The sequence below is a fragment of the Ambystoma mexicanum genome, chromosome 10, assembly GCF_040938575.1.
Source record: "Ambystoma mexicanum isolate Mex_15411 chromosome 10, UKY_AmexF1_1, whole genome shotgun sequence".
NCBI lineage: Eukaryota > Metazoa > Chordata > Amphibia > Caudata > Ambystomatidae > Ambystoma > Ambystoma mexicanum.
Window position 1 is genome coordinate 680,403,503 of NC_090932.1, and position 27,378 is coordinate 680,430,880.

A 27,378-nucleotide genomic window follows, 5' to 3' on the forward strand; every position below is an offset into this window, starting at 1 on the left:
AACCATCTCCGGTTCCAGAAGCCCCTCAAGACCTTCCTCTTTGCTTCTGCCTTCTCTCCTCCTCTCCCCCCTTGATCTGTTCTGCTTAGGCATCATGCACCTGGTTACCCTCTGATTTCGGGCCCAGGTACTTCCCACCTTGTCACGCACAGGCACTGCCTCCTGGCAGCCCTTGCACTTTGGGTCTGTATCTGTAACCCTATTGCCCCCCCCTTTCACTGCACTTATCAGACACCCCCGGTCTGTGCGCTAAACCTAGCACTTGCTGGCCACTTTCCACTTCCTCCCTCCCCCTTGCACTTCCCCTCCAGCCCCCTTCCCTCTCCCCTGCTCTTGCACTTTCTCTGTCACTGGGCCTAGTAAGATCGTTGTTTTTGTTCTCCCTTGTTCCCCGCCCTTGCCTCGTCGCGCTCTGAAGCACATGTGTGTGAGCGCGATACCAATAAAATATCAATATCAATTTATCCACAAACATTCAACATAGTTCTTTGTGTTTTAATCCTTACACCATTTTCATCAGACATTTATTAATTTTAAGGCAGCTGTGATGCACTGAAAGGAATCTTTATATTCCAGAGTATAATTCTGTCTCTGTTTAAATTCATGCACTTCCTGGCCCCTCCCCCATACTCCCTACCTGTCCCCACCACTACCTTCAGTGATGCTTTACAATGTACATTTGTATATGTATACAGTACTCCTCTTTAGTCTGAGCCACTTTCCCCCTTATTTTAATATTACCTTTGTAAGTCACCTGTTTCTTCTATATTTTTGTCTGTTTGTTTTACCTAGTCCCTGGTATGTATCCCACTGTTTGTACACCCCATAAACTGGCTCCCCACTTGTTTTAATCTTTATGCTATTGTACAGGAACCCTTTGTGGAATGCTTCTGCCGTCTGTAAATGTGTTATTGTAACACTTCCAAAATTGACATCCCTGTTCTTCAACTAAATGAAAAATAAATACACGTTAGGTGAAGCTTGTAGGGCACAATTAGTAATAAGGATATGATTTCATTCATGCCCTGAAGTAACTGCATTAAGAGGGCATCATGTGTATGCCTGTCTCATTTTGAGGCCATATATGCTCACTCAAATTCAATCCGCTCTGGCCTTTGCTAGTCTGTTCTTTGCCCACTTGTCCACATGTCTGTTATTAGATTGACCTAAACTGGGTCCTCTGGTCCGTTTATTCAGCTAGATTCTGAAGAAATTGTGTTAGTTGTATTTATTTCTTGTAATGATCTGTAGGCATGTTTTTTCAAATAAATCTTATTTCAGGCTTCCTTTCTGTGATCTCTTTCAATTTATTTAAAGTGCTAAGTGTTCAATTTAAATGATAAATGAAGCAGATGCCTTGGGAGGGGCGGGCTCATAACCTTTGACTTATATAAAGTAAGGATACATGTTCTCTTACAAATGTTTGTGTGAAATAATGACAAGTGGTATTTTTCTTTTTAAAGTGCTTAAGAAAAGATGCAGAGACTCGACGGCGGGAACTTCACATCCGCACCTATGCAGTTATTCCACTCAATGATGAATGTGGAATAATTGAATGGGTAAACAATACAGCTGGCTTGAGACATATCATGAACAAGTTATACAAGGACAAAGGTAAAGAAATTAGAGAAATATTCCATTCCATGCTTAATGTTTAAAATGTTTGATATTGTGGGTGCTGAGAGCAAGTGGCCAAAGAATAAGTGAATTCTACTTTAGCGCTTGATGGAGGCACTGAAATTGTACAAAAGAAACAGGGAGTGACAACGCTTTTTTTAACCTGGTGTCCATTCTCGATATACAACCAGACAAAAGAAGCAACTCCTCTATAGAATTGTACTTCTCCAGCATTGGATCTTTCATAGATTCAAATGCTGTGAATATTCCCCGTCGTCCGGCTGGGAATCCTTGGTTACTTTGATTTAGTACTTTTCCTATGGAAAAACTTTGACACCTTGAGTGTCCCATCAACATCGTTGTGGGTGCTTTTGGTCCCTGCCAATAGGAAGTAGAGTGTATAGCTCCACCCCAGCAGCTTCCCCTCAGATTTCAACCGTCTTTCTAGCTGGTGGGAATTCCTCAACTTTATCTCTTCCAGAGACATTGGGGGTCATTCTGAGGTGGGCGGTAGGGGATTACCGGCACCGGTAGGAGACTGGTGCCGGTAATCCCCTACCGCCCAATTCCGAGATCCCTTTGCGGGAACCGTAACGTCAGACCACACATCCTTTACGGGTCCCGCTAAGGGACCAGGGCGCAAATAACGGGCTTGCCATTCGCGAGCCCGTTATTTGCGCCCTCCGCATTCCCATTGAGCTCTATGGGGGCTCAAATGGGAATGGGGAATGGTTTGTTCAATGGGGGCTTACCGGTCCCTCCAGGGTCGGAATGGACCAGTAAGTCCCCATGGAACAACACCGGAATCGGTACCGGTATGGGAGGCAGCCATGGAGCTAATTGCTCCATGGCTACCGCCATACTCGGAATGACCCCCATTATCTTTACAGGTGAAAAATATATTTTTCCACACTACTTTCAAATGGAACAAAGCAGCAACACCGGTGACTCTTCTACGGTGTCGCCTACGGCCACGGAGACCACTGGTCCGAAGAAATCCTTATTCAGGCCCTGTGGGACGTGCGGCCTAAAGAACATCTACAAAGGTGACAGGCACGTAGATTGTATATACTGCCTATACCCATACCATTCCTCTGAAGATTGTGAAATCTGTCGGAGTTTTTCTCAAAAAACCCTCATAGACAGAAAGCGTCAACTAATTTGGTTGGCTAAATGAAGGGGAAGATCCGGCATTGGAAGCAGGCTCGTCGAGGAGTGGGAGAGCTACCACCCCCTCTGACAAGCGTTCACCATCAAGCCAAAGGCCAAGGTTGGAAGAGCCACCTACGAAAAAAACAAAAACCTGGTGTGCCAAAATCATCGACGAGCCATGTGTTAAGTCTGCCGACCTAACAGTCTTCGAGTAATAACTATCAAGCTGGCAAACCCAAGAGGAAAGGGAAAGTGGAGAAAATGACAAATAGGTTTCTTCTAGCCTGGGCTTCTGGATCTGACCTCACGACTGGATAGCTCAGAGGATACCTAAAAGAGAATTACAAACTCATTACTATTGACCTGCTATCCTCTCTAATCCTTACTGTCTTATTTTCTTTTTTCCAGTCCTCCCTTTCATACCTGCTGCCTATGCTCCTTAGCGTATAGGCCTTTATATGCAGAAGATTGAAGTATACTTGCTTCTTTGGAATCTTCCACCATAGAGCTGCTTAGCTAAGTACTTGAGCTAAAATGCCTTTTCAAGCCAAGGTTTCTGTTGTTCTTGATGTGGAAACAACTTTGATGCACTAGCTTTAGTTAACTGTTCAAACTAAAAGTCTTTTAGAACTAATACTAATTATAGAGGCAATGTCTCCTTACCTCTGTGTAAATGAAGTCTGTACATAAATGGAAGAAACTTTCACTCGAACGCTATGGTGAAGCTATACGCTTCTTTCCGTGAGTTTGTTTCCCTTAAATCAATAAACTTATAAAACAGCTGATGCGTGCACAATTTGCCTTCATGCTGCAGCCGCGTATCACTGAAAACGTAATCCCTCCGGAAACTGACTTCAGTGATGTCGACAGAGCTGCTTGCAGGATACGTAGTACCGCGCACACGCGCCCTCCAGAACTGAGGGTCCTTTATTCTGAAACGCCCATCGTAAAAAATGTGCGCACACAACAACGAAACTCAAAAACAAACACGCAGGTGTGTTTACGTTGGTATCGCATGCAATATTACTACTTTTAGTACATTAATAAAATAAACAAAGCGACGCTGATTAACTGCTCGCTTAGGTTAGTTAAAGTAACGTGTGGCCATGGACTGCAACACGCATTTACTCTGTGCCAAAAGAGGTTTAACCTTGTGCCAAAATGTATTTACATCAAGTCTTTAGTTTGCAGTTCGACTTTTTGTAAAATCCCAAACTTAACTAAATATCTGTTCTGAAACTAAAACTCAGAGATACAAGTTTCACTTAGCTTCCTTCTTCTGTAGTGGTGTATAATACTTCTGCTCTTCACACTGAACTCATTTCTTCTCTGGAACTTAATCTTTAGATTCTTCTGGTGTGGATTTCTTCCCTGGACTGGATTTATAACTTTACTACTGGAGCTGCTAAAACTGCGACCTGCTCAGATGGTAACTTTTTTGAAAGGCAGTTCCAAACCACCTCACACCCAGCCCAGCCAATCAACACTGCTGCCCAGTGCCTCCATCTTGCCCTGGGAAAACAAAGGGATCCTGAATGATGCATTAAAGAAATGTCCTTGTCCTTTTAACCCTTGCCATTTCCCTTAACAACTGAAATTCCATCTAAACCTTGGACAGCCCACCTCTCCAGACACCAAGATAATGCTACAACACGACTCCAATCTCCTTCTAAAAAAAGAAACCGGTCAGCAGCGAAGGATCCCGGTCCACGTCAAAGCAGTCGTCGAAAATCCCATCGACGAAAACATCATCGTCGAAGACAGATAAGGACTCGCGCCCGTTAGCGAAGTCAACCTCCCATTCGCCTAGACCATCCTCTCCAACAAAGGAGAAACATAAAGCTAAGTCGTCCACGATAACCCCATCTTCATTGACAAAAAAGAAACACCACTCAACGTCAGAGTCACGTACTTCTAGAGAAGGACATGGATCATCCTCGGCCAAGAGTCCACGAGACCTCCCCCCATCAACAAAATCATCCACGGGACATGCTCCGATTTACAAAATCTGACCATCACTTGTTGACGATGAAAAAAAAAAAAAATCTCCAGGGGGTGACACTGTAGTTCACCCAAACCCTTCATCAACTTCTACCATGGCCCAAATTATAGCTCATACTGAACAACCTAATCTCCTGCTAAAAGAGGCACATATTCTATCCTGTAATAAAGGAATATTGAAGACTCCAACGAAAGAACCAACAGAGGCCACACATCTTCCTCTTGGTATGTCACCCATAAGCTTCACGGAAATCATGCCTGAGGAAATCCTTCAGCATGTAATAACATCAGACTTTGAGTCTCCCAGAGAGGAATGCCCAGGGGTCACGGATTCCGATTCCGAGGACTGCAGGATCCAACCCCAGGTACAAGACAGATCTTTCAGTAGACCACAATCAAGAGGAGAAGGAACTCCAATAACACAAAGTTCAACCCTTGGTTTCCCCCTAAATCATCGGGAACAGGAGGTATGACTTCAACATACCCTCTTATTAATCCCCAATCTTTGCTATCCTTGCAAGTTCTTTCGACTCTTTAAAATCTACTTGGACAGCTCAATGCTAGGCTTCCACCACCTCAACCCCAGGGCATCCATCAATGCAGAGACCAGGTTACTCCAGGTGTACATGCATTACAAGAAAGAGATCAAGGGTGCTCATCCATGCACCGCCCCAAGCGCCCACGGTCGACGCAAAGATCACACTCTCCACCCAGGCCTCCACCTCCACGTAGAAATAGCCTGCTAATAGGCGAGCAAAAAGAAGGGGAGCTAGTGGATACAGATCATGACACAGGTCCCCAGGACACAAGCTCCACCTCTTTGTCCGTCTCCCTTCACCATGATGACACGTGGGGCACTGATGACCCAGACCAGGAACCACAGGTTTGCCCAGCATAACACTCTCCACCAGGCGACATTGGCGCTTTCCAAGACATGGTATCAAAGGCATGCCAAGAATTTGGGCTAACTCCTGCAGAGGAAAAGATAGATTGCTTCCTTTTTTGATCCCCTGGGTAAGCGCAGGAAGGCTGTATTTTCAATACCAATCCTAGACCATGGTTGGCAAGAGGTGTTGCAGACCTTGAAGCATCCTTTCTTTGAACACGCTGTAAAAGTAAGGCTAGACGAAAAATTCAAAGCACTGAACGCGACCCCAAAATGTCTAACATCCCAACCCTCCCAGAGTCTGTTGTGTCAGCGGCGGTGAGTCGCAATGCGCATACCCAAAACAAATGCGCTACACCTCCTGATAATGAGGGCAGGAAAATCGATGCCTTTGGCAAGAAAGTGCTTACCATCGGGGCAGCAACAGTTAAAGTGCCCAACGCCCTGGCGATAGTGGCTCGCTACGACTGTGAAATGTGACATCGATTGGCCCCCATATTAGAGCGCTTGCCAGAACAACAGCGGAACAAGGCCATGACACTAGTACGTGAAGTGGAGGAGGCCTCAAATCACAGCATCAATATTGCAGTTGATCTTGCAGAGACGGGATTCAAGCAAATCGGTAATGGTGTCCTAAGAAGACAGGGATGGCTACACTGCACCGACTTCCGACAGGAGGTACAACATAAAGTAATTTATATGCCTTTTGAGAGAGAGAATGTTTTCCCTCAAGGGATAACAACTACGGATGATCCGGCTACTACTCTCAAGGGTACAGAAGAAGATACCAGTCCTCCCAACGCGGCAGGGATTACCACTAAGGTCAGTGCAAATACTGATTGGCCACCTCGTAAAGAGGTAGGCAGAGCAAAGGTCAACAAGGACTGCCTCAGGGGAAGACCAGTGGGGGGGAAATGTGGCGTTTCGTTTAGCCAGATGGCAGACAATTACAAAAGACAGATGGGTGCTAAATGCCATCCAACACGGCCATCTGTTGGAGTTCAAACGCGAGCAGAAACCCCTTCCTCCTGTAAAGGTGTCACATCCTCACCTTCAGGTTCTCAAGCAAGAAATGCAGCAAATGTTACAAAAACGAGCAATAGAAAGAGTTCCTCCTTCATCGAGGGGGAAAAGGAGTATACTCAAGATACTTTGTGGTAAAGAAACTGGATGGGAAACGGCATCCAATCCTGGACCTAAGAAAATTTAACAAAAACATCAAAAATTAGAAGTTCAAAATGGTCACACTTCAAGATGTCATAAAGGCGGTACAGCCTCACGAATATCTAGCAGCTTTCAACTTGAAAGACACTTACTTTCACATCCCAATACATCCGAGACATCAACAGTATCTCAGATTCAAGATCGGAGAAAGGCATTACCAGTTCTGAGTCCTACCATTCGGCCTCAAATCAGCCCCCAGACGTTCACCAAATGTCTAGCACCAGCAGTTGCGTCTCTCAGAAAACAGGGCCACCATGGCTACCCATACCTAGACGACTGGTTGGTCCGGGGCGCAACACATCAAGAAACCTAGACGTCTCTGAGGCAAACAGAAACTCTACTACACACAGTTGGGATTTGCAATCAACTACAAAAAATCTTGCATAGTGCCATTGAAAGGTTAAGTGTTACTGGGCGCACAATTTTCCACGGAACAGGTCCTTGTCAGACGACAGAGTGAAAAAATTGATAACCCTGGCACGCTCTTTCACCCAAGCAAACAAATCACAGTGTGAAAATACATGGCTCTACTAGGGACCATGTCGTCCTGCATTCCACTAATACCCAACTGCAGGCTACGCATGCGACCGGTACAACGCTTTCTAGCCACCAGATGGTCCCAGACGCAAGAATTCTAGGGGGACAAAATAACCATTATCCAGGCACTCTCAAAATCACTGAAATGGTGGACGGTCCTCGACAGCATATCGATAGGAATGCCACTGGTAGAACCAACTCACCATCTCACTATTGTGACCGATGCCTCCATGCCCCCTCACCTAAGAGTACACCAGATAAAAGACCTGTGGACTCCAGAGGAATCGACTCTACACATATATTTCCTGGTGCTGCGAGCGGTCCATTGCGCCCTAAAATCCTTCCTTCCACTGATCAAGAATTCAGAAGTGCAGGTTCTCATGGCCAATACCACCACAATTTTTTACTTGCGTAAACAAGGCGGAACACCGTTAAACACTCTTGTCTCGGGAAGCTCAAACCATCTGCCACGGGGCCTTTCACAACAACATCGTGCTGCAAGCATTCCACCTTCTGGGAATACACACCCAGCAGGCAGATTCCCTCAGCAGGGACTCTTCGCAGTCCCACGAATGGCACCTTCACGGCAACCAAATAAGCAAAATCTTCTCAGCATGGGGCCAGCCTGCTCTGGACCTCTACGCTACAAGTGGCAACAAACAGTACAAGGAGTTTGCAAGCAGGTTACCACACCCCAGCTCACGCGGGCGTGTTCTGGTTCCCATGGAGCAGCATTTTCGCATATGCGTTCCCTCCATTCCCACTGATCAGGAAGACAATCCAGATGATACACACGTACCAGTGCAAGATAATCCTAGTGGCACTGTACTGGCCCAGACAAATCTGGTTCTCATATCTCCTTAAGCTTTCGGCAGAAAACCCAATACATCTGGGGACCCAGGCCGATCTCCTGTCACAGAGCGACGGAGCAATTCTACAACTCGACCCAGGCTCCCTCAAGCCGACAGGGTGGCTCCTGATCACTCAGAGTTCGGTCATCTAGACATCTCACAGCAATGTCATAGCATACTAGCGGCACCTAAGGGTTCAACAGGAAAAGAAGGAAACCCCCTCTTTACAGTGACAGGCTCCTCAAACACTTCCTAAAAGGGCTTTTTTTACGCTTTTCCACCGAAGAAGAGAATTCCACTGGTGTGGAGCTTGAATCTGGTCCTAGCCGGCCTCATAAACCCCCTTTCGAACCTCTCTCTTCGGTGCACAACCAAGTTTGTTACCTGGAAGGTGGCATTCCTGATCGCCATTACATCCTCCAGGCAACTCTCTGAACTACAAGCCTTAGTGGTGGACCCTCCCTACCTCCCATTTGCAAAGAACAAAGTGATCCTGTCCACCAATCCTCACTTTATCCCAAAAGTTCCATCTGAGTTCCATAAGAATGCAGCTATAACCCTACATACATTCTTTCAGAACACCACCTCCCCAGCCCAGAGTGCATTACACTCCCTAGAAGTAAAAAGGGCGTTAAAGTACTACCTGGACCGGACAAAATCCTTTAGATCGGCGAGACAGCTCTTTATCGCTTTTGGTCCCTCGAACAAAGGAAAAGCCATCGGAAAACAAGGCTTTGCAAGGTCGCTATCCTCAGCGATTCATTTCTGCCACGCAAAGGCCAACAGGCCACTGCAGACTACAGCCAGGGCACACTCTACTAGAGCCACAGTGGCCTCAGCAGCTCTCTGGTCAGGAGTGCCCATCAAAGACATTTGCCAGGTGACAACATGCGCAGTGCCTCACACATTCACTATGCACTACTGCTTGCAACAACAGCATGCAGAAGAAATGCAAATGGGACGAGCAGTCCTTCAACGGCTGTTCCAGTAAGGTAAGCCCTGCAGCTTCCAGGGTTTTGTTGTAATTACGTATGTATACTTCTGGAATGAGCATAAAAATGCAAAGGTTTCAGATCTCTGTTTGCCTGTTCTTTCTCCTACAGACATATATACTACTATAAAATCTATTTACAGCATGTGAATCCATGAAAGATCCACTGCTGGAGAAGAGAGTAGTTTCTTACCTATAACTCCATTTCTCCAGGGTTGGTATTGTTCATGGATTCACATGCGCCCTCCAGCCTTCTTCCCCTCAAGGCAAACATCCTCTACAAGGGGTTGTCCTCCAGCTGGTGTGGTTACAATCTATGGGGAAGCTGCTGGGGCGGAGCTATGCACTCGACGTCCTATTGGTGGGGACCAAAAGCACCCACAACGACATTGATGGGACACAAAGTATTAAATCAAAGTAACCGGGGATTCCCAGCCTGACTACTCCCTTCTCAACATTGTAGATCTGGTTTCTCCACTCAGGCAGCATAAGTCACTTTCAGACTGCGACATACCAGACGTCTGTTAAGCAGGCTCCATGCTTGAAGACTCTTGTTGAATAGAGTTAGGAGCATTATGGCAGGTGGGACATAGGACTCAACAGAGGGCATATCAGTTTTATAAAGTTTGTCAGAACAGGTTTTGGATAAAATCCTATGTGGGTAAAAAAAAAAGATTGTTTCGGAACAAAACTGGATGTTCCTCAATTTAAGAACAATCTAAGCAAAACTAGTGCCTGGATGGAGAAAATAATAAGGTGTAAGGGTTTCTAATGAAATGGGAATATGTGGTCTTCCTAGCAAGTGCTTAGGTCTGGGATGCAATCTTCTAGTTCGATGGTCCAGAAGGCTCCTTGCCCACAATTATGAAGGGGTTGATATAAACTCCCAAAGGACCCATTACAATTAAACTAGGAATGAAGGGTTGTAGTGTAGCCCTGGTGTTTGTCCCTGCCCTGACAGTTCATGCATTCTTCCAACCCGAGGAAGGTGAGAGACCACTTGCCACCACTACCACCACAGACCCAGCTACAACAAGAGGGGTACTAGGCAACTTGCAAATAAAAACAACTGTGGTTTATCCTTCCCATGCAACAAGAGATGGGCTACCCTCCCCATCCCCCCCGTTCTTGCTTCTCTCCGGTGTAGACCCTTGAGACAGACACCAGGGTGGTTATTGCGATCCCCAAAAGCGACCTCTTTTCCATTGATCAGTAACCAAACTAAACCTTATAACTTCAACTGTTAAACTCCCTTCTTTTTTCCCTTCTTTGGCGTGATTCCCCCTGTAGGGATCTTCTCCGCTGGCTCACCTTCCCTGGACGAGTCATGGAGGGGGCCTTAAGTTGAACTGAGACAACAGACCTCTCCTACAAATCTGCCTCCCACCCAGGAAGAGGGGGCCAAAAGAGGGCGCTGGTGGGGGCAGCCTCTAGCAGGCAGGTGGCCATCTGTTCTCCCCCCTCCACCCATATACTGAACTACTTCTCAACACCTATATAAATACATAAATAACTGCACGTGTGTGTCAATGAATAAACCTTTAAATATAAATAAATGAAGAACTATATATATGTATATAATGTGTGTGTGTGTGTGTGACTGATGCAGTTAACTACATCCAAATGGCCCTTGAGTTCTTACAGGGCAGTCACAGTACCTGTTGCTGTTGCCATTCTCTTTAAGGGGCTGGCCCAACTCCTTCCTGCTGCTCCTGATCGGCCAGCTTGCCCCCAAAGCCATCCTTGTTATTACAGGGCCCTGTGCCCACATGGGGCATAGCTGTTGTGGAGTCCGGGTGGGTTTATTCTTTATGGGGTTTCCTGTTACCACTTGGGATGCCACTTTTTCTGCCAAATCCCCAAAAGTGTTGTAGTTTTTGTGCAGCGCCCAGTGGCCTTTTGGGGCACCACCATCCCTGCTACCAGGCAGGCAGGCCTACTTCAGTCCTCTCCACACTGGGGCGCAGATGACAGCTGCGCCATAGCTCCATCACCTAAGCTACTATGTCCTTGCGGCCTGGGACTTCTTTTCCAGCCGGCCCTCCACTCTGACTGCAGGCAGGCTGGCACCTTTAACCAGAACTTTCGTTCTTCACCACCTTACACTGTCTTGGGCAGACTTGCACGAGACACTCAAGCTGGCTCCCGGCAGCTCCTGACATAAATGGCCGGGGGCAACTTCCTTTAGGGCCCCATCCTTCCATTCCCAGGGTAGGCCAACAAGGGGTTTGGCCACACCGCTTGGTCCCGTTCTGCTCTGCTTATGCGGTCCAGGGTAGGCTGCCCCATACCTTGCCCTGGTAGCACCGCTTACACAGCCCAAGGCTTTTCATCTTCTGGGCCTGCCTTGCCTGGCCAACATTGCAGCAGGCCCAGTGGGTGACCAGGCTGCACATAGAATGCGGCTCTGGAATCACAGACAACACCAGGCCACTGCTGGCATATGCAGCCCATTTTTTTTAAGTTGCTGGAGCCCTGGAGGGGGCGAGGGGTGTGAGGGAGCACTTGAGGCCATGGTGCTCCAGGGTACGTTCTCCTCAAGCTCTGGCTCTCTCTCCAAGCAACCTTTATTCCAAGTGTCTTTCACTACGTTCCATGTTCTTTCACCTGCCTAATCCATTCCTGTCTATTGTTTCTCCTCTAAATTCTGTCCAGCCCCAGGGTAGGGCTGGATGGTCCAGTCCAATAAAGAATAGGCAAGTCCGTATAGTAACAACATAAACTCATATATATTTTAATAAAATATGTCCACACCCTGGTGTCTGTGTTTGTTTATTCACGTTCCCCAGAGGACAAGCAATGCAGCCCTCCAAGCCGAAGCCTATTTGGGCCTGGGGGCGGGGCTACAGGGTACTATGGTGAAGGTGGTCAACTCAAGGTGTCTTAAATGTCTCACTAGCAAAATGGCCAAATTCCCAGAACTCTCCCGTCTTGGGGCACAGTTTCCAGCTATAGCACTACGCTACTTCTCTACTTCATCTTACAGCCTAAGGATATAGTGCCCAGCTGCTCCTTGACTTCTCCTACCTGCCAGATCCTCGTACCCTGTTTTCTTTAGCGTGCAAGTCGGGTATAAACATTCTCATCCTGGAGCCGCAGTTCGATCACTTAGGACAGTGCAAATACCTTTAGACTCACTCATACCACAAAGTATTTCTTCCCTTTTGCTGTTTTTATTTCTTAGGATGCAACATTGTTGTTCTCCTAGGCCAGTGTCAACTATTATGATCTTACTAATTTTGTGCTATATAGCCCTCTGCAAGCTCATGATACTCTGAAGTGGGGCTTTGTCTTCCCACAACCTCCTTGTGGTGGTCTTGGTTTTCTTTCCCAGTGTCTCTGTGATAGCTTTCAGAAAGCTCTGGCTGGTCTCAAAAGGTGTTTGTTTCCTACCAACCCCCTGGTGATCTAGGCCTGGTCTTTCACACCGGCTGGAGTATATCTCCCTGAGGTTTGACAGAGTCTAGGGTATAGCTCCATGAGGCTTTATGGAACAGCTGCTTCCTAGCAGCCCCCTGGTAATCTGGCTCTGGCTCTACTCTATGCCAAAGTCTGGCGTGTATCTCCTAGAAGTCTCTGCTGTATCCCTCACATCTCTCTGTCTCCAGCCCTGCTGCCCATTTTGTCCCACTGGTTGCCCATCCCAGGCTCTTTTATAGGGCTTGGATTGATCGAATTACCCAATATTGACGTAATGGATTATTCCTAAGGGGCACTGGTCTCTCTGCCTCCAATTGGTCATCTGCCTCCCTTATGTGCTCTCTTTCAGTTGTTCATTTTGGTCTAAGTAGTGTTCTCAATCATAACTGATTATTCTGCCCTATTGGTGCTTAATGCGAGATGTGCGGCAGCAGCAAAGGTTTAAAAACCTGGTTCCTCATATTGAAATCAGGGGGAAGTGGTTTGACAGTGGATGGGTTCTGCAGCCCACATCTCCATCTCACTGGTGCCTGTGGAACAACGATAAGCTGTTTACACCTAGTGTCTCCTTTCTCTCCCTGAAAGCCAAAGCGGCTAAGGCTCAATAGGCTCCCACCTGTGAGTTTGGCTCCTGAAAACAGTTGCCACTCAACCTCAATAATTCTCCCGCGCAGGTTGCGGCTTCCCCATTGGGTCCTTTTTACACATGGGCTTGTAGGGCCATTAACAATGCCAATTAGGGATAGCCAGTGGTAGAAGCTGCTACCCCTCGCCATCTTCTTCGTAGTCCTTGCACTGCCTCTTCGACCCCCCCTCGTCTCAGATGCAGTGCCAGTGACCAATTCACTTAAGGTGTCAAACAGTGATTTATTTCAGCCTATATGGTTTGCTTTTTTTTTAAACACCTATTGGCCTGAAATCAACCAATTATGACACTGTAAGTATGTGTTCTTTCTTTTCAAAACCAGCAATGTCTGAGGCACTACCAGAACCAACTGATTCAGGACAGGAGTCAAATGCTGCCTCCTCAAAGCATGCCCTATCTCTTGCCCCACTTACGCCTTTGTTTTTAAATTATTCACTGCTCGAGGGACATGGTGGGCCCAGTGGCGCAAGACTGTACCTGGATAAATAAAGCTACAGTGTCTTTCATGCTAGCACCTGTGCACTCGAGGCTGTATCGTACATATGATGGCTTTGCCTGCATATCAGATGTTCTTGGCATAGGATGGAAGTGCATGGTTGATTTGAAGTTTCACGTGGCACATGATGGCAGCAGTTGGGCATGAAAGGCTACACCTTGCCTATGATGATTAAACCTGCCTGGCATTTGAGGCACAACTTGGCACCAGATGTCAATTTGTGTTTGTATGAGACTGCACTTAGCAAGTCATGTCAGTGCATGGACCTGTAAAATGGTATCTAGAATATGTACCACATGTGAGGTTTTAACAAGCTTCAAATTGCAGTTACTGGCCATACAAGGCTGTATGGGCATACGAAGACAGTCATCTGGTCTGTGATCTCTCTGCATTTTGTTTTTGTTGGCATAACCCAATTGTACCCAAGCCTTTTGTCTGCTGTGGTATTATTTGTACTTTTATTAGTCCCACATTTTCTGTCGTTTTTGTTCTCAATTATCTTTATCACTTCCAGTTATGTAAATGTGGCCAAGGGTCATGTGATGTCACTTCCTGTAGTGTCACCATAGCTGTGAGTTAACATCTGCTGTTACTCCACCCATTTTGGTGAATTGACATCCTTGGGGACCAAACACAAGGATGTTCTGATGAATGGATAGGGAGAGGTCGAGAAGATTGAGCTCCAACCTGGATAAATTGGATTGATGGACCCTACTACCTTCATTTAACCTATAAGTGGGTTGGGGCACAAATCACGTATGTCCCTGCTGTTATAAAACAGGAAGGATTGGTACATATGGCACAAGAAATATGCAATGTGCTTTCGTCATCCTAGGCCAGCACTCAAGGCAAGATCCAGGGCTGACTGATCCTGCAACCTATAATAGGACATTGGCATCATCTGGCCCATCCATGGAACAGGACAACTGGCTGCCAAATTGAACTCCAATTGTACCACTACCCAAGTACGTTGTATGCCAGAAAAGAGGCATACCACACAGGTAGGTTAGGGATATGTGGGAATAGTGAAATGCATCAATCACAAGGTTCTGCATCCAAACTATAAACAGCCAACTTCTCTGTTTGGTAGAAAGCACCCCATTTTGGAAAATGTGTGGTTGCATGAACCTTAAATTGAAACAAGCTCCAGTTAAAGCACATTGCATTCATATATTACTGTTCACCCAGCCTGAGGACATTTCGGTATGCAATAAAACTGTCATATAAGTGAATTAGGGATGACAACCTAGGGTAGACGACATTGTCCGTTTACATTTTTTCCAAATAGATTTTCATCTTCGTGTGTGGCCATCTCGGAAAGGTGTTCTCTGCGGCCAGGCTCGAGTGCGCAATGGAAGACCCATCACCCTAAAGAAAAGGTGTTCATATGGAAATAAAACGGCTACCACGCTCTAGGGAAAATCAGAGTTAAAGCTCCATTCCAGGGTTGTGTAGCTGTACCACAGTGTAATCAAAATGCCACCACCAATCAAAAGACGGCATTCTCTACCCCAGGTTTATTTCTTCAAGGAGAGATGGGGGATGTACTCCTACGTCCCGTCCCCTTTCCTCCATACTGTATGTGCGTCCCTCGCTAGGGACGGGAGACAGAATCTTTTTTACCAGAAAAAATCTTCTTCCCCTTTTAAATTTAGAGGTGCGCAAGGGCGCGGTCCTGCGAGCATGCGCTCCCCTGACTCTGGCCCACCGGTGCCACTCCCCAGTCCTCTTTTCCGCGTCGATGGGAAAGGACCAGCGCTCCTGGGTTAGACCTCCGGCCTAGTAATTCCACGCGCTCTTCCCCAAGGAAGTGTTTTTTTGTCGTCTTCTTTCTTGCCTTTAATCAGATAGATCTGTCCTCTGGCGCCATGCTCCTCCCCGGCGCATGTCAACGTCAGCGGGCTTCAGCAGGTGTCCATCCTGCGAGGGGCTCTTCCCTACGTCTGACCCCCACGCTCTCTGACTCTGCTGCCTTGCCCCTGATCACAGCTGGGAAGGCTGCACTGCATGCGCCGCGCTGACACAGCGCGATCTGAAGAAGAGGCTAGCTCGGTGGAATGAGCTCTTCAGAAGGTCGCTTCCGGAGGACTTAAAGGAATTTGTCAAGCATAAGTACAGGCCCAAGGTAGGGGCACTTTTATCATCCGCACCCCGCAAAGGCGACTCCTTTCTCAGGAAGCGCACGAGTGGGAGGGAACTTTCAGGTTCTAGTACCAGGGCAGGTACCGAGGCTGCTACAGCTACTGGACACCAGGCCGAGGGGTCACTAGATCCTATCGGTGATGTCACTGAGGGACCGCAAGTTTCTATTACCGGGTCTACGTCCAAGGGGCTATGCCCTAGTTCCGGACAGATGTCTGAGGGGGCGTCTGTATGCAGCACTACCAGCGACACAGCCGAGGGCAATCAGTCTACCCAGCCTCACCGTGAGGTGCAGGGTAAGCCTCAACCTCCACTGCCAAGAGTCATGGAAGAGGCTGGGCCCAGCGTGGCAAGCACCACGACACAGGCACGTGGCATGCAGCCCGACAAGCTGGCCGCCGGCTCGTCTGACACCATCCCCCTTTGGGGAACAGGTAGGGGGAACGAGTTTCCAGGTGGAACTGCCCTTCACTGGGCACGTGGCCTATGGCATACCCTTCATCATCGCAGGGCAGATACAGCCCGCAGACAGTAAGGCAGAGTGCGTCCAGGTCTCAGCCCATGCCCCTGCCTCCAAGCTCTCCACCGACCTGCGAAGACTGTTTTTTTGAAATTGTTCTAACCCTCATGAGGTCTCTGCAGATGGGCATCATCCTCAGGGATGTGATCAGGGACATGCTCCCTCCAGTTCTGCCGCCGGCACCCACGGTCATTCCGCCCGTGGTTCCAGCGACTCCGCCCATGTTGCAGTTCCATCTGCCCTTGTCAATTCCCACCACGCCGGCTCCCATGCCTCCAACGGTCTTGGCTGCCCCGCAGCCGCCGCTAGAGCCGCTGGCCCCTGTCAGTATGCTGCAGCCACCGGCACCCAGCACTCCTCCAACTGCACCAGACCAGCAGGACAACTTGGTGGACACGGATGAGGAAGAGGACCCAGACACACCATTGCCGGCCAAAGCCTTCCATGAGCGGCTTGCCGGATTGGCCAAATACTTGGGGCTTCCTCAGCCTGAGGTGGAGGAACCGGAGGCGAGGGTCCTAGCAGAGGTCCTCACTCTACGCCCCACAGCTAGAACTGGGGATCCCGATGCAAAAAGACGTGGTGGAACTCGCCAAAACAGGATGGCTTAAACCCCATTCGGCGTAGCCTACCAACAGGCGCCTCAACGCCAAATTTAGGCAGATGGAGGGGGATCCACTCTTGCTGTTGGCACACCCTCGACCACACCCCTCGGTGATCGCCGCAGCTCCGCTTTACTCCAAGCCACAATTGTCTTCGGCTACATTAGCCTCTACACTCCTGGGTAAGGAGGAGAAGATCCTGGAAGCGTATGGGAAGAAGATTTATTCCAACATTTCCCTTCACCTTTCTCAGTCTAATGCGGATGCTATGCTCGCCGCTGTCCACCAGAGGCTTTGGCGAGAAATTGCTGATTTCCTTCCAGAACTTCTGGGTACAGAGCCAGAAAGTCCAGGAGCGCATACTGGACCTTCCTTTTGAGGGTGGCAATCTGTTCCATTCCACTACGGACGAGGAACTGGATAAGAACAACAACAGTTCACAGACTGCCAAATCCTTATCCATCCTCACTAAGGCCACTCCTAAAGCATACAGGCAGACGCACCAGCGGTTAGACAAGGGTCGTCCTTCAGTGGTTTCCGGACCTTCCAGGAACGACGGTCCAGGCAACCGGACAGGTCTCCGAGCCAGCACCGGCGCAAACAGCACAAGGCTGCACACAAGGGCTTTTTTCAGTCCCCCTCCTCAGCCTCAGACAGAAAGAAGGCGTGACACGACCATCCAGGTCCACGTGTCTCTGGTGGGGGGCAGACTTGCCCTTCACTCCCAATGCTGGTGCGCAAGGTTCTCGGACCCCTGATTCCTCCCAGTAGTGTCCATGGGATACTGCCTACCTATCCCTCCTTCCCCTTTCTCCTCCCCTTCGCTCCCACAGATTGGGACAGCAACTCTGTTGGTGGAAATTCGATCGCTCATAGAGAGTCAGGCAGTGGAAAAAGTCCCAGCCTCCCAGCAGGGTACGGGCTTCTATTCACAGATTTTTGCCATTCACAAGAAGAACCAGGCGAGCCTGAGAGTTCTGTTGGACCTTTCACCCTGAACCTCTCCCTTCCTCTTCAAAAGTTCAAGATGGTTACCCCAGCGCTTATAGTAGAGTCACTGTGCATGGCAGACAGGATGTGCTCCCTCGATCTGAATGATGCGTACCTACATGTCCCGATCTGGCATCCCCATCGGTCCTGTCTGAGGTTCAGGTTCATGGGCTTTCATTTCCAATACAAGGTTCTACCCTTTGGCCTCAATTCAGCCCCCAGAGTCTTTACAAGACTGATGATTGCGGTGGCAGCCCTTCTCAGGGCCCAAGGTCACCACATCTATCCATACCTAGACGACTGGCTTGTCAAGGCAGGGTCTCTGGAGGCAGTCCAGCACACCTCCTCCGCCCTCATGAATACTCTACACGAGTTGGGATTTTCCATCAATCTCAAGAAGTCACAGCTGGAGCCTACGCAGAATGTAATGTTCTTGGGCCTCATCTGGGATACGAGCTCCAGGAGAGTTTTTCCCTTGGAGGACAAGATCACAGCCATCAAAAGGGCCACAGGGCATTTTCTCAGCAGAGCAGTGACCTCGGCATGGTGGTACCAACACCTCCTGGGCATCATGGCAGCATGTCTCCTGGCAGTGCCATACAGGAGGCTCAAAATGATGCGCTTGCAGCTGCACTTCGCAGCCTCCTGGAGTCAGGAGAAGGGTTCCCAGGCAGAGCTGGTCAGCATTATTCTGCAGCTCCACCAAGACCTAGTCTTGTGGAACACAGACTACAACTTGCGCATAGGCAGGCCCTTCCGGCAACCAGCACCGCAGGTTACCATCACCACAGACTCATCCGTAGAGGGCTTGGGAGCTACCTTGGACAGCCAGAGTGTCCATGGGGTTTGGTCCCGTCAGGAGCAGGAGGCCCACATCAACTGGCTCGAGTTGATGGCCATCTGGCTCGCTCTCACAGCCTTCCACCCGATGATCAGTGGCAAGACGATCCTCATTCAAACGGACAGTTCCACCAGCATGTATTACATCAACAAGCAAGGTGGTACCAGGTCCCCTCCCCTCCCCTCTGCACTCTAGCAGTCAGCATTTGGGAGTGAGCGCTGGTAAACAACATGCACGGAGCAGCAATCCACCTCCCGGGGGAGTCCAACCTAGAGTCGGACAGGCTCAGCAGGCTGGGTGCAGACAATTACAAATGGCAATTGAATGAGCAGGTCCTTCAGGGGAATCTTTGACAGATGGGGTCATCCTCAGGTGGATTTCTTTGCCACCTGGTCCAACAGGAGGTGCCCCCAGTTTGCGTCCCTGCAGGGACAGAGCTGAGGCTCTCTGGGCGATGCGTTACAGATACAGTGGAACAACGTGAATGCATATGCCTTCCCTCCCACTCCCCTGGTACACAGGGTGATCGGCAAGTTAAGTGAGTCCCGGCACCTCCATATTATTCTGATAGCTCCTTGGTGGCCGGCAAGAATATGGTTCTCGGAGCTGCGCCTTTCGGATCAGCCCCTGATGCACCTTCCGCTGGGCCCTGCTCACCTACTATCTCTGCAGGAAGGCACGGTCATCCATCCCGACCCCCAGAGGTTACCACTCACAGCGTGGTTGCTGAACAGGTCACACTAAAGCACCTGCTTCTGTCACAGGCTAACCTGGACATCTGTCATGATCACATCCAGGGTTTCTGGGTTAAGTTCAGGAGTTCAGGCCAGGCAGGATTCTTTGTATAGATTTTTAGGCTCTAGTTGGGTTTTAGCATGGCAAACATGGCATTCTCACAGTCTACAGTATTAAGTCAACTATAGACTTCCATAGAAACTCAATAGTATCCCAATAACCCTAAAATGTCCGCTCTGTGGGTCACTGATAAGTTAAATAGGGAACCAGACATTGGGCATTGATAGCTATGTATGCCCCGCCTCCACAGTAACGGGCGCTTCGCGTTTGGTCCGCTGACAGCGGTGTTACGCTACCAGCGCTCAGCTCACAGAACCTGCAGAAATAAAGAAGAGAGTTGTTCATATTCTGAAAAGCTCAACAAATATCTACAGACCACAGACTAGTATTACCTGACCGAAGTTTCCTCCGCCGCAGTCCTCCAACAGAAGATTTCTTCCATCACAGTTCCCAGTTCAGTCATCAGCCTTCGTTCGCAGCTGCAGCAACAGTCCGAGGTTTTTTCGACTTTCAAAGACCTGCAATGCAAAGGTAACAAAGTTAAATAACGAATATTACAGAATTAAAGGCGAATGAAAATACTTACGCACATACGTACCTCAAGCTCCCATGAGTTATTTCCTCACAGTTAAAAGCCGCGCTCCACCGAAGAAAACAGTAGTTTGGAAAAACGAACTTACGCTGTCAGCGCTCTTTTTCCTGAAACGCGCACATGCTTACCACAATAGAAAAAACCTTATCAGTTTTCCGAAGGCAATCCGTTTGTGCGCTTCAAATATAGCAAGCTCGCCATCTTACCTTACAAAAAGGTTTTCACGTTTTTTCCTTGATAATGCCGACTTCTTCAGTTAAAGCTTTCTTCAGAGAACCTTCAAAAGGAAAACATAATTATTTAATTAGCAAGAGAGATCTTTCCAACTTTAGAACGTTTTTTCCTCAGAGACACCTGCCTTTTCCCCTTGTTTCTGCTGTTAGGCAGAAACCTGTGCAGTTCCCTTAGGGACCACTGCAAAAAGTTTAAGACCACAGGAATAAGCCGTAAACCCAATTGGTAGCAGTCTGCACCACCCAGATTTACCTGGTAGTTGTGGCTGAGCAGTCAGACTTCTCTCAAGAAGAGTTAGGCAGTATATAGAGTATACACAATATGGCTGAAAATACAGTAGAACAAGCAAACACTGACCAGAGCTTTGGTGTAAAAGTATATAAATATTTATTTAAAAACACACTTATGAAAATACACTGTCACTAATATATCAAGCAAGTTCAAACACGGTCACTATAAGTATATACACCTCCCTAGTTAATTATTCGACAAGTCTAGGTTAAGACACCACTTATTTAGCCAAACAGAGGTGAACGTGTAACCGTAGATTGCACTCCCAATAATTCGTTTAAAAAGGGAGAGAAAAGGCAGAGTAGGAAAATAAGACAGTACCAACACTTTTAAGAAACCACAGCAAGTCAAGAAAGGCAGGGTCTACTGTAGAGCAAAAAGTTCATAGGCCAGGCCCACTCTTGGAGAGAGCAAGGCGGAATGTGCCCAAGATCACACAGTGGAAATGCAGTCAAAGCCTTTGCAGAAAAGTCAAGAGGTTGAATCAGTTCAGAAAGGCAAAGTTAGCAGATCTGAGGTCAACCCAGTTAGAAAGTCAAGGATTTACGGGGACACCTTGGACAGTCTGTTGCAAGGGAGACCCGGCGGGACACAATACCTGAAATGGTGAGAAAGCTCCAGCGGTGGCAGTTTTTCCTGGAAGCGGGTGCAAGTCGTGGCTTCAACCAGAGAAAGAGATGATCTCGACGAGGATGAAAGCTGGAGGTCGTTGCACTGCCAGGGAAGAAACCAGCCGCAGAGTTTCCTGATTAAAAGGTACGACCCTTTTATTCGCGGTAGTGGTGAAGCGTGGCTATCCGGCCGCCTGGGTGCTTGGCACGGGCGATTAGACCACAAGACGGTCCAGGAAGGCGAAAAAGGCGAACTGGTTGGTCCCACCAGCTCAAAGGGTAGAAGACTCTCCTAGAAGAAGATCTCCTCTGTCGTCAGGGAAGTGGTGAGTTCATACAGCAGGGCTCCACCGGTGGTGTCGTCGTCGTAGATGGCTCAGCTACTCCCCTCTTCGGATTCTTTAGGTCCTGTGGCGACTTCTGAAGTTCCAGTCCCCAAAGCCCTGCTTTTATGCAGAAAAACCCCCATTCAACAGCCTAGCTGTCACTCAAACATGCTAAGTGGTGAGCCGGGCGGCTCACCACTGGGCCAATCACACAAGAGTGCGACTTGAGTTGCCAAGGCAACTCAGCCCAGGGTGCCTAATACCCCTCCCACACATCCTGTAGACCCCAGACAGAGTGGCACCATTTGGAGGGCTTCTGTGGAGAAGCCCGCCAAAAAAGTGGAACAAAGGGCTCGACTTGGGTTAGAGTTTCAGAGGCGGACACAAACGCCATTTTAAAACCGAGTCCTGGCAAAAAGACCCAACCGGGGAATAAATATTAAATAAATAACCCAGCGGTATCTTTAACATTGCACCAAAAAGTGGTGCATTTAAAATGAATGGGAAAATCCCTTAGGAAATATTCCGGTGGAATATTTCACGTGGTATCCACTGCCACCAGCCAGAAACTCGACAAGGGGGGACTGGACAGTGCCCCCTAGGAAAACAAACCCAGGGGCAATCGAATTACCCCTACCAGTACTTCCACAATATGATGGTTTGTACTGGTTCTGTTCACAAATTGAGACCAGTAAAGCCAATGGTGACTTTACATGCCCTGGGAGACAGTAGTCAGTCCCAGGGTATGGAGTCTATGTTTGGGAGTCACTCTGACACCCCTGTGTTACTGCACTGCGGGTGCTGTGTAACACACACATCAAAAACACATGAAGCCCTATGGAGTAAAAGACCCCATAGCCCATAAAACACATTACATAGTCAAAGGACATTCTCAAATCATGCCTAAGAGTGGGAGAAAAAGAGTCTCACTCTTAGCAGGAGAAAAAAAATAAGCCCCAAAAATCCAGCAAAGCTGCTGGGGGACTCACTAGGTTTGGGAAATTAGCCTTAACAGAGAATTCTCCCTAACATCTGCCAAGAGACTTTATCATATATAAAGGCAATTCCCTTCTGAGGCTTTCCAGAGTTCAACAGCATCTTAGTCTTCTGAACTTCAACACCAACGCGCCCCTATGTGATTGCAGGATGGAGAGCTTCTAAAACATAAAACACAGGTGAGGAGAGTGTGGGCCATAGAAATAAAGGGGGAGCTTTTTAGGTTGGAAGGCAGGCGAGAGCTCTAGAAGAATTTACCATTCATATTAATTACACTACTCCCTTCTTGTTATTTCTCGTTCATGACAGGAAAAAACCCTTAAAGAGCCAGTTTTAGCAGATCAACATGGCCCTTGGTTCATTACGCCCCTGTGGAGACAAGGTAAGCGTTACAATATCATACAGTGCGCTAGGAGCGATGCTACTAGGAGGCAGTACAAAAGCAAGTGGACTGGGTTTTGTCACTGGGCAGAATCAAAGGAGGTCGATCCGCTGACCTGCACCTTGGACAATGTGCTATCCTTCTCAGCGCACCTCGCACACTCTGGGGTGCAGGTAGACACATGCCGCACCTATCTGGCAGCCATCGTAGCCTACAGGAACACAGAGAAGGAGGTATTCTCATCCTCCAACCCGGTGGTTAAGAGATATCTGGCGGGCCTCACCAGGCTATACCCGCCTATCAAGAAGCCACACCCGGTGTGGGACCGCAAAGTAGTCTTGGGCACCTTGGCGCATAAACCATTTGAACCAATGGTGTCCGCGGACATCAGGCTAGTCACCATTCAGACAGCCCTCTTGGTGGGTCTTACGTCCGCATGCAGGGTCAGTGAAATCCAGTCACTGGTGGCTCAGAGCCTTACACTACTTTTCATAAAGACAAGGTGGTGCTTAGAACTCACCCCATGTTCTCACCTAAGGTAGTCTCCTCGTTTCACCTGAATGAGGAGATAGTGCTACCTACTTTCTTCACTGACCCTAAGGACGAAGCTCAGAGGGTACTGCACTGTCTAGATGTTAGACACACGCTAAATTTCTACTTGGACAAAACCAGGAGCTTCCACAAATCAGAGGGTCTCTTTGTCACCTTCAGTGGGTCAAGGCCAGGCTATCAGGCTTCCAAGGCCTCCATAGCAAGATGGATGGTTTCGGCAATCAAGCAAGGCCTATGAGGGACAGCACAAACCACTCCTGGCAAATATGCATGCATACGTTGTCAGAACCAAGGGTACGGTGGTTGCTTTCCAGAGACATGTTCCGTGGCAGGTCATCAGCAGGGCAGATACATGGGCTACGCCTTCGGCCGGCCTACTGCAATCACTGCTACTCGGCTGCCAGTTCCAGGTCCGACGCGGCATTTGGGCAGGCAGTAATAAGGAACTTGTTTTCTTAGGAGGGTCACCTCTCCTCCCTGCGACTACATTCAGTTGTAATCGCCCATGCAGTATGGAGGAAAGGGTTCGGGACGTAGGAGTTAATTATAAGTTACTCACTGTAGTGAATAACATACTCCTAGTCCATAGTCCCCTTTCCTCCATACGTCCCACCATCCTCCCCCCTAATAAAACTGGTGTCATTCGGCAATGGTAATATTGTCGACGCGTCAATGGGGACTGTTAGGCAGAAACCTGTGCAGTTCCCTCTGGGACCACTGCAAAAGATTTAAGACTACAAGTGTTTGCCAGTAAACCCACCTGGTAGCAGTCTGTACCACAAAGATTCACTTGGTAGCTGTGGCTGAGCAGTCAGACTTCCCTCAAAAAGAGTTAGGCAGTATACAGAGTATTCACAATAGGTCAAGAGAACACAGTAGAACAAGTAAACACTGACCAGAGCTTGGTTTAAAAGAGATATAATTATTTATTTAAAACCACATCTAGAAAAACACACAGGCACTAATAGTAAGCAATTCAAAAACACGGTCACTAAAAGATATACACTCCCTTAGAAGAATTTTAGACAAATCTTAAGTAAAGTCCCACTTATTTTCAGACAGCGGTGAGAGCTTAACGCAGATGGCACTCTAATAATTTGTTTTAAAAGGGAGAGAAAAGCAGAATATAATATGAAACAGATCCCAACACTTTCATTCGAACAAAACAAGAGAGGAAGGCAAGTAAAACCGTGAAGTTAGAGTTCAGAAGGCCGGATCCACTTTAAGAGGATCAGAACAAAATGTGTCCAAGGTCACACGGTTGAAGTGCACAAGAGTCTTGCAAAGGTTCAAAAAGAGTTGGACCAAAAGAAAGGGACCAGTTAGAAGGTCAAGGCGGCCAGCCCAGTCCAGAAGGTTAAGGGATTATTATTACCTTGTAGCAATCTTTAGAAAGGGAGGCCTGGCGGACACGGTACCTTAAAGTGGTGAGAATACTCCAGCGGGGGCAGTTGTTCCTGGCAGCGGATGCAAGTCGGTGCTTCGTCCGGGGGAAAAGAGGATCTCGTCAGGGAGGAAGTCGGGAGTCCGTTGCACTGCCAGGGAAGAAACCAGCCGCGGTGTTCTCAGGTAAAAGGAGCGGTCCTTTTATTCGCGGTCCAGTGGTAAGTGGCTATCCGGTTGCCGGGGTGCTTGGAACAGGCAATTCGACCACAAGACGGCCTGGGATGCGAAGAGAAGAAGGTAAACTGGTTGTGCCCACCAGTCGGGGGAAGAAGCCTCTCCAGCCGGGAGATCTTCTCTGTCGTCGAGAAGTGGTGAGTCGGGTCTGCAGGGCTCCACCGGTGGTGTTGTCGTGGTAGGTCGGCTCAGCTTCTCCCTCGTCGGATTCTCAGGTCCTGTGGCAACTTCTGAAGTTCCAGTCCCCAAAGCCCTGCTTTTATGCAGCACACCCCCACTCACTCAGCCAGCTGTCAATCAAACATGCTAAGTGGTGAGCCGGCTGGCTCACCACTTGGGCCAATCACACAAGAGTGCGACTTGAGTTACCAAGGTAACTCAGTCCAGGGTGCCTAAACCCCCTCTCACAGCCCCTGTGGTACCCAGACAGAGTGGCACCACTTTTGGAGGCTTCTGTGGAGAAGCCCGCCAAAAAGTGGAACAAAGGGCTCGACTTGGGTTGGAGTCACAGAAGAGAACACAAACGCCATTTTAGAATCAGTCCTGGCAAAAAATACCAACCGGCGAATTAATATTAAATAAATAAACCGGTGGTATGTTCGAGGCTATGAGAATTAAATAATTAAAGTTGGTAGCCTCGAACAATGGGAAAATCCCATAGGGATATATTCGCGGTCGAATACGACCAGTACGTCCACAATATGATGGTTTGTACTGGTTTCTGTTCATAATTTGGGACTAGTAAATCCAATGGTGACTTTACATGCCCTGGGAGACAGTAGTCAGTCCCAGGGTATGGAGTCTATGGTGGGGTGTCACTATGACACCCCTATGTTACTGCACAGAGGGTGCTGTGTAACACACATAGTAAAAATACATGAGACCCTATGGAGTAAAGGAGCCCATAAAACACATTAACAGTCAAAGGAACACCATAAATCATGTCCAAGAGTGGGAGAAAAAGAGTCTCACTCTTGGCAGGAGAAAAAAACTAACTCCAGAAATCCAGCAAAGCTGCTGAGGGACTCACTAGGTTAGGAAATTCAGCCTAAAGAGAGAATTCTCCCTAACAGGGACTGAGGAGTGGCGCTGGTGGGCGGAGTCAGGGGAGCGCATGCTACCAGGGGTGCACCTTTAAATTTAAAGACGAAGAAGATTTTTTCTGGTGAAAAAGATTCTGTCTCCTGTCCCTAGCAAGGAACACCCATACAGTATGAAGGAAAGGGGACTATGGACTAGGAGTATGTTAGTCACTAGGGTGAGTAATTTATAATTGGTCTTCCGTAGTTCCCAGGGTTGCCCAGTCCCTCCTTCTACAGAAAATGAGCAGGTTCTCTGTGCCCGAGTTTGCTCTTAGCCATTTTCATGTATTCAAACAAGTGCAAACTGCGGCTATGAACGTTGCATTCCAAAAGACTTGAATTCAAATTGAGGACGACTTCTTTTTATTTAATCCTACACCGCCTCACCTGCTTCTAGCAGTAGGACTGTTAGGAAGAGGTTGCATTGTCACAGAAGCCTTATTAAATGACAGAAACTGGGGAACAGTTCAAGGATTTTTATCTATCTTAAACCAGCAAATAGTTCAGTCTGAATATGAGCGGATTGTTCATTGTACGATTGTTAAATATATTGTGCGTGGCTGGGGAAAAAGGGTGGCAATAACACTAATAGTCATCCCTCTCTCATCTCCTGTGGGATTTCCCTCTCAAGCCCATGCGTCCCTAAAGGCCAGGTATCCCTGTTAGTGATTGGTAACATCTACTATCTAAGGCTTGCTTAGATGAGGGCCTAAAGGCAAATGCATCATCTCCCTCCAGGGATTTACACAGTGTACCCATCCCCCAGTGAGTTCTGCCTATTTCTCTCTCACTCTCTACCTCTCTCCTGTCCCTTGGATGTCCAAACTCTCTCCTTCTCCTCTCACAACACCCCTTTTCTCACCTCTCACTAGTCCTCCTCTCTAATATCCTTACCCTCTCCCAACACCCACTACTGAGTGGTTACAGTTTGTGAGAGTGAAGCAGTGAATTAGGGTGCCCCTCTGCTTTATTATACCACTC

The 27,378-nt window shown here is 48.1% G+C and overlaps 1 protein-coding gene across 3 annotated transcripts in view; it reads left to right on the plus strand.

The window, feature by feature from the left end:
• Window positions 1-27,378, plus strand: part of ATR (ATR serine/threonine kinase) — a 1,676,349-nt gene that overhangs the window by 1,457,606 nt on the left and 191,365 nt on the right. For all 3 annotated transcript variants that reach the window (XM_069618270.1, XM_069618272.1, XM_069618271.1), the window contains one exon: window positions 1,464-1,614. In XM_069618270.1, the coding sequence (XP_069474371.1) occupies window positions 1,464-1,614 (151 nt within the window). The remainder of the gene's footprint in view (window positions 1-1,463; window positions 1,615-27,378) is intronic.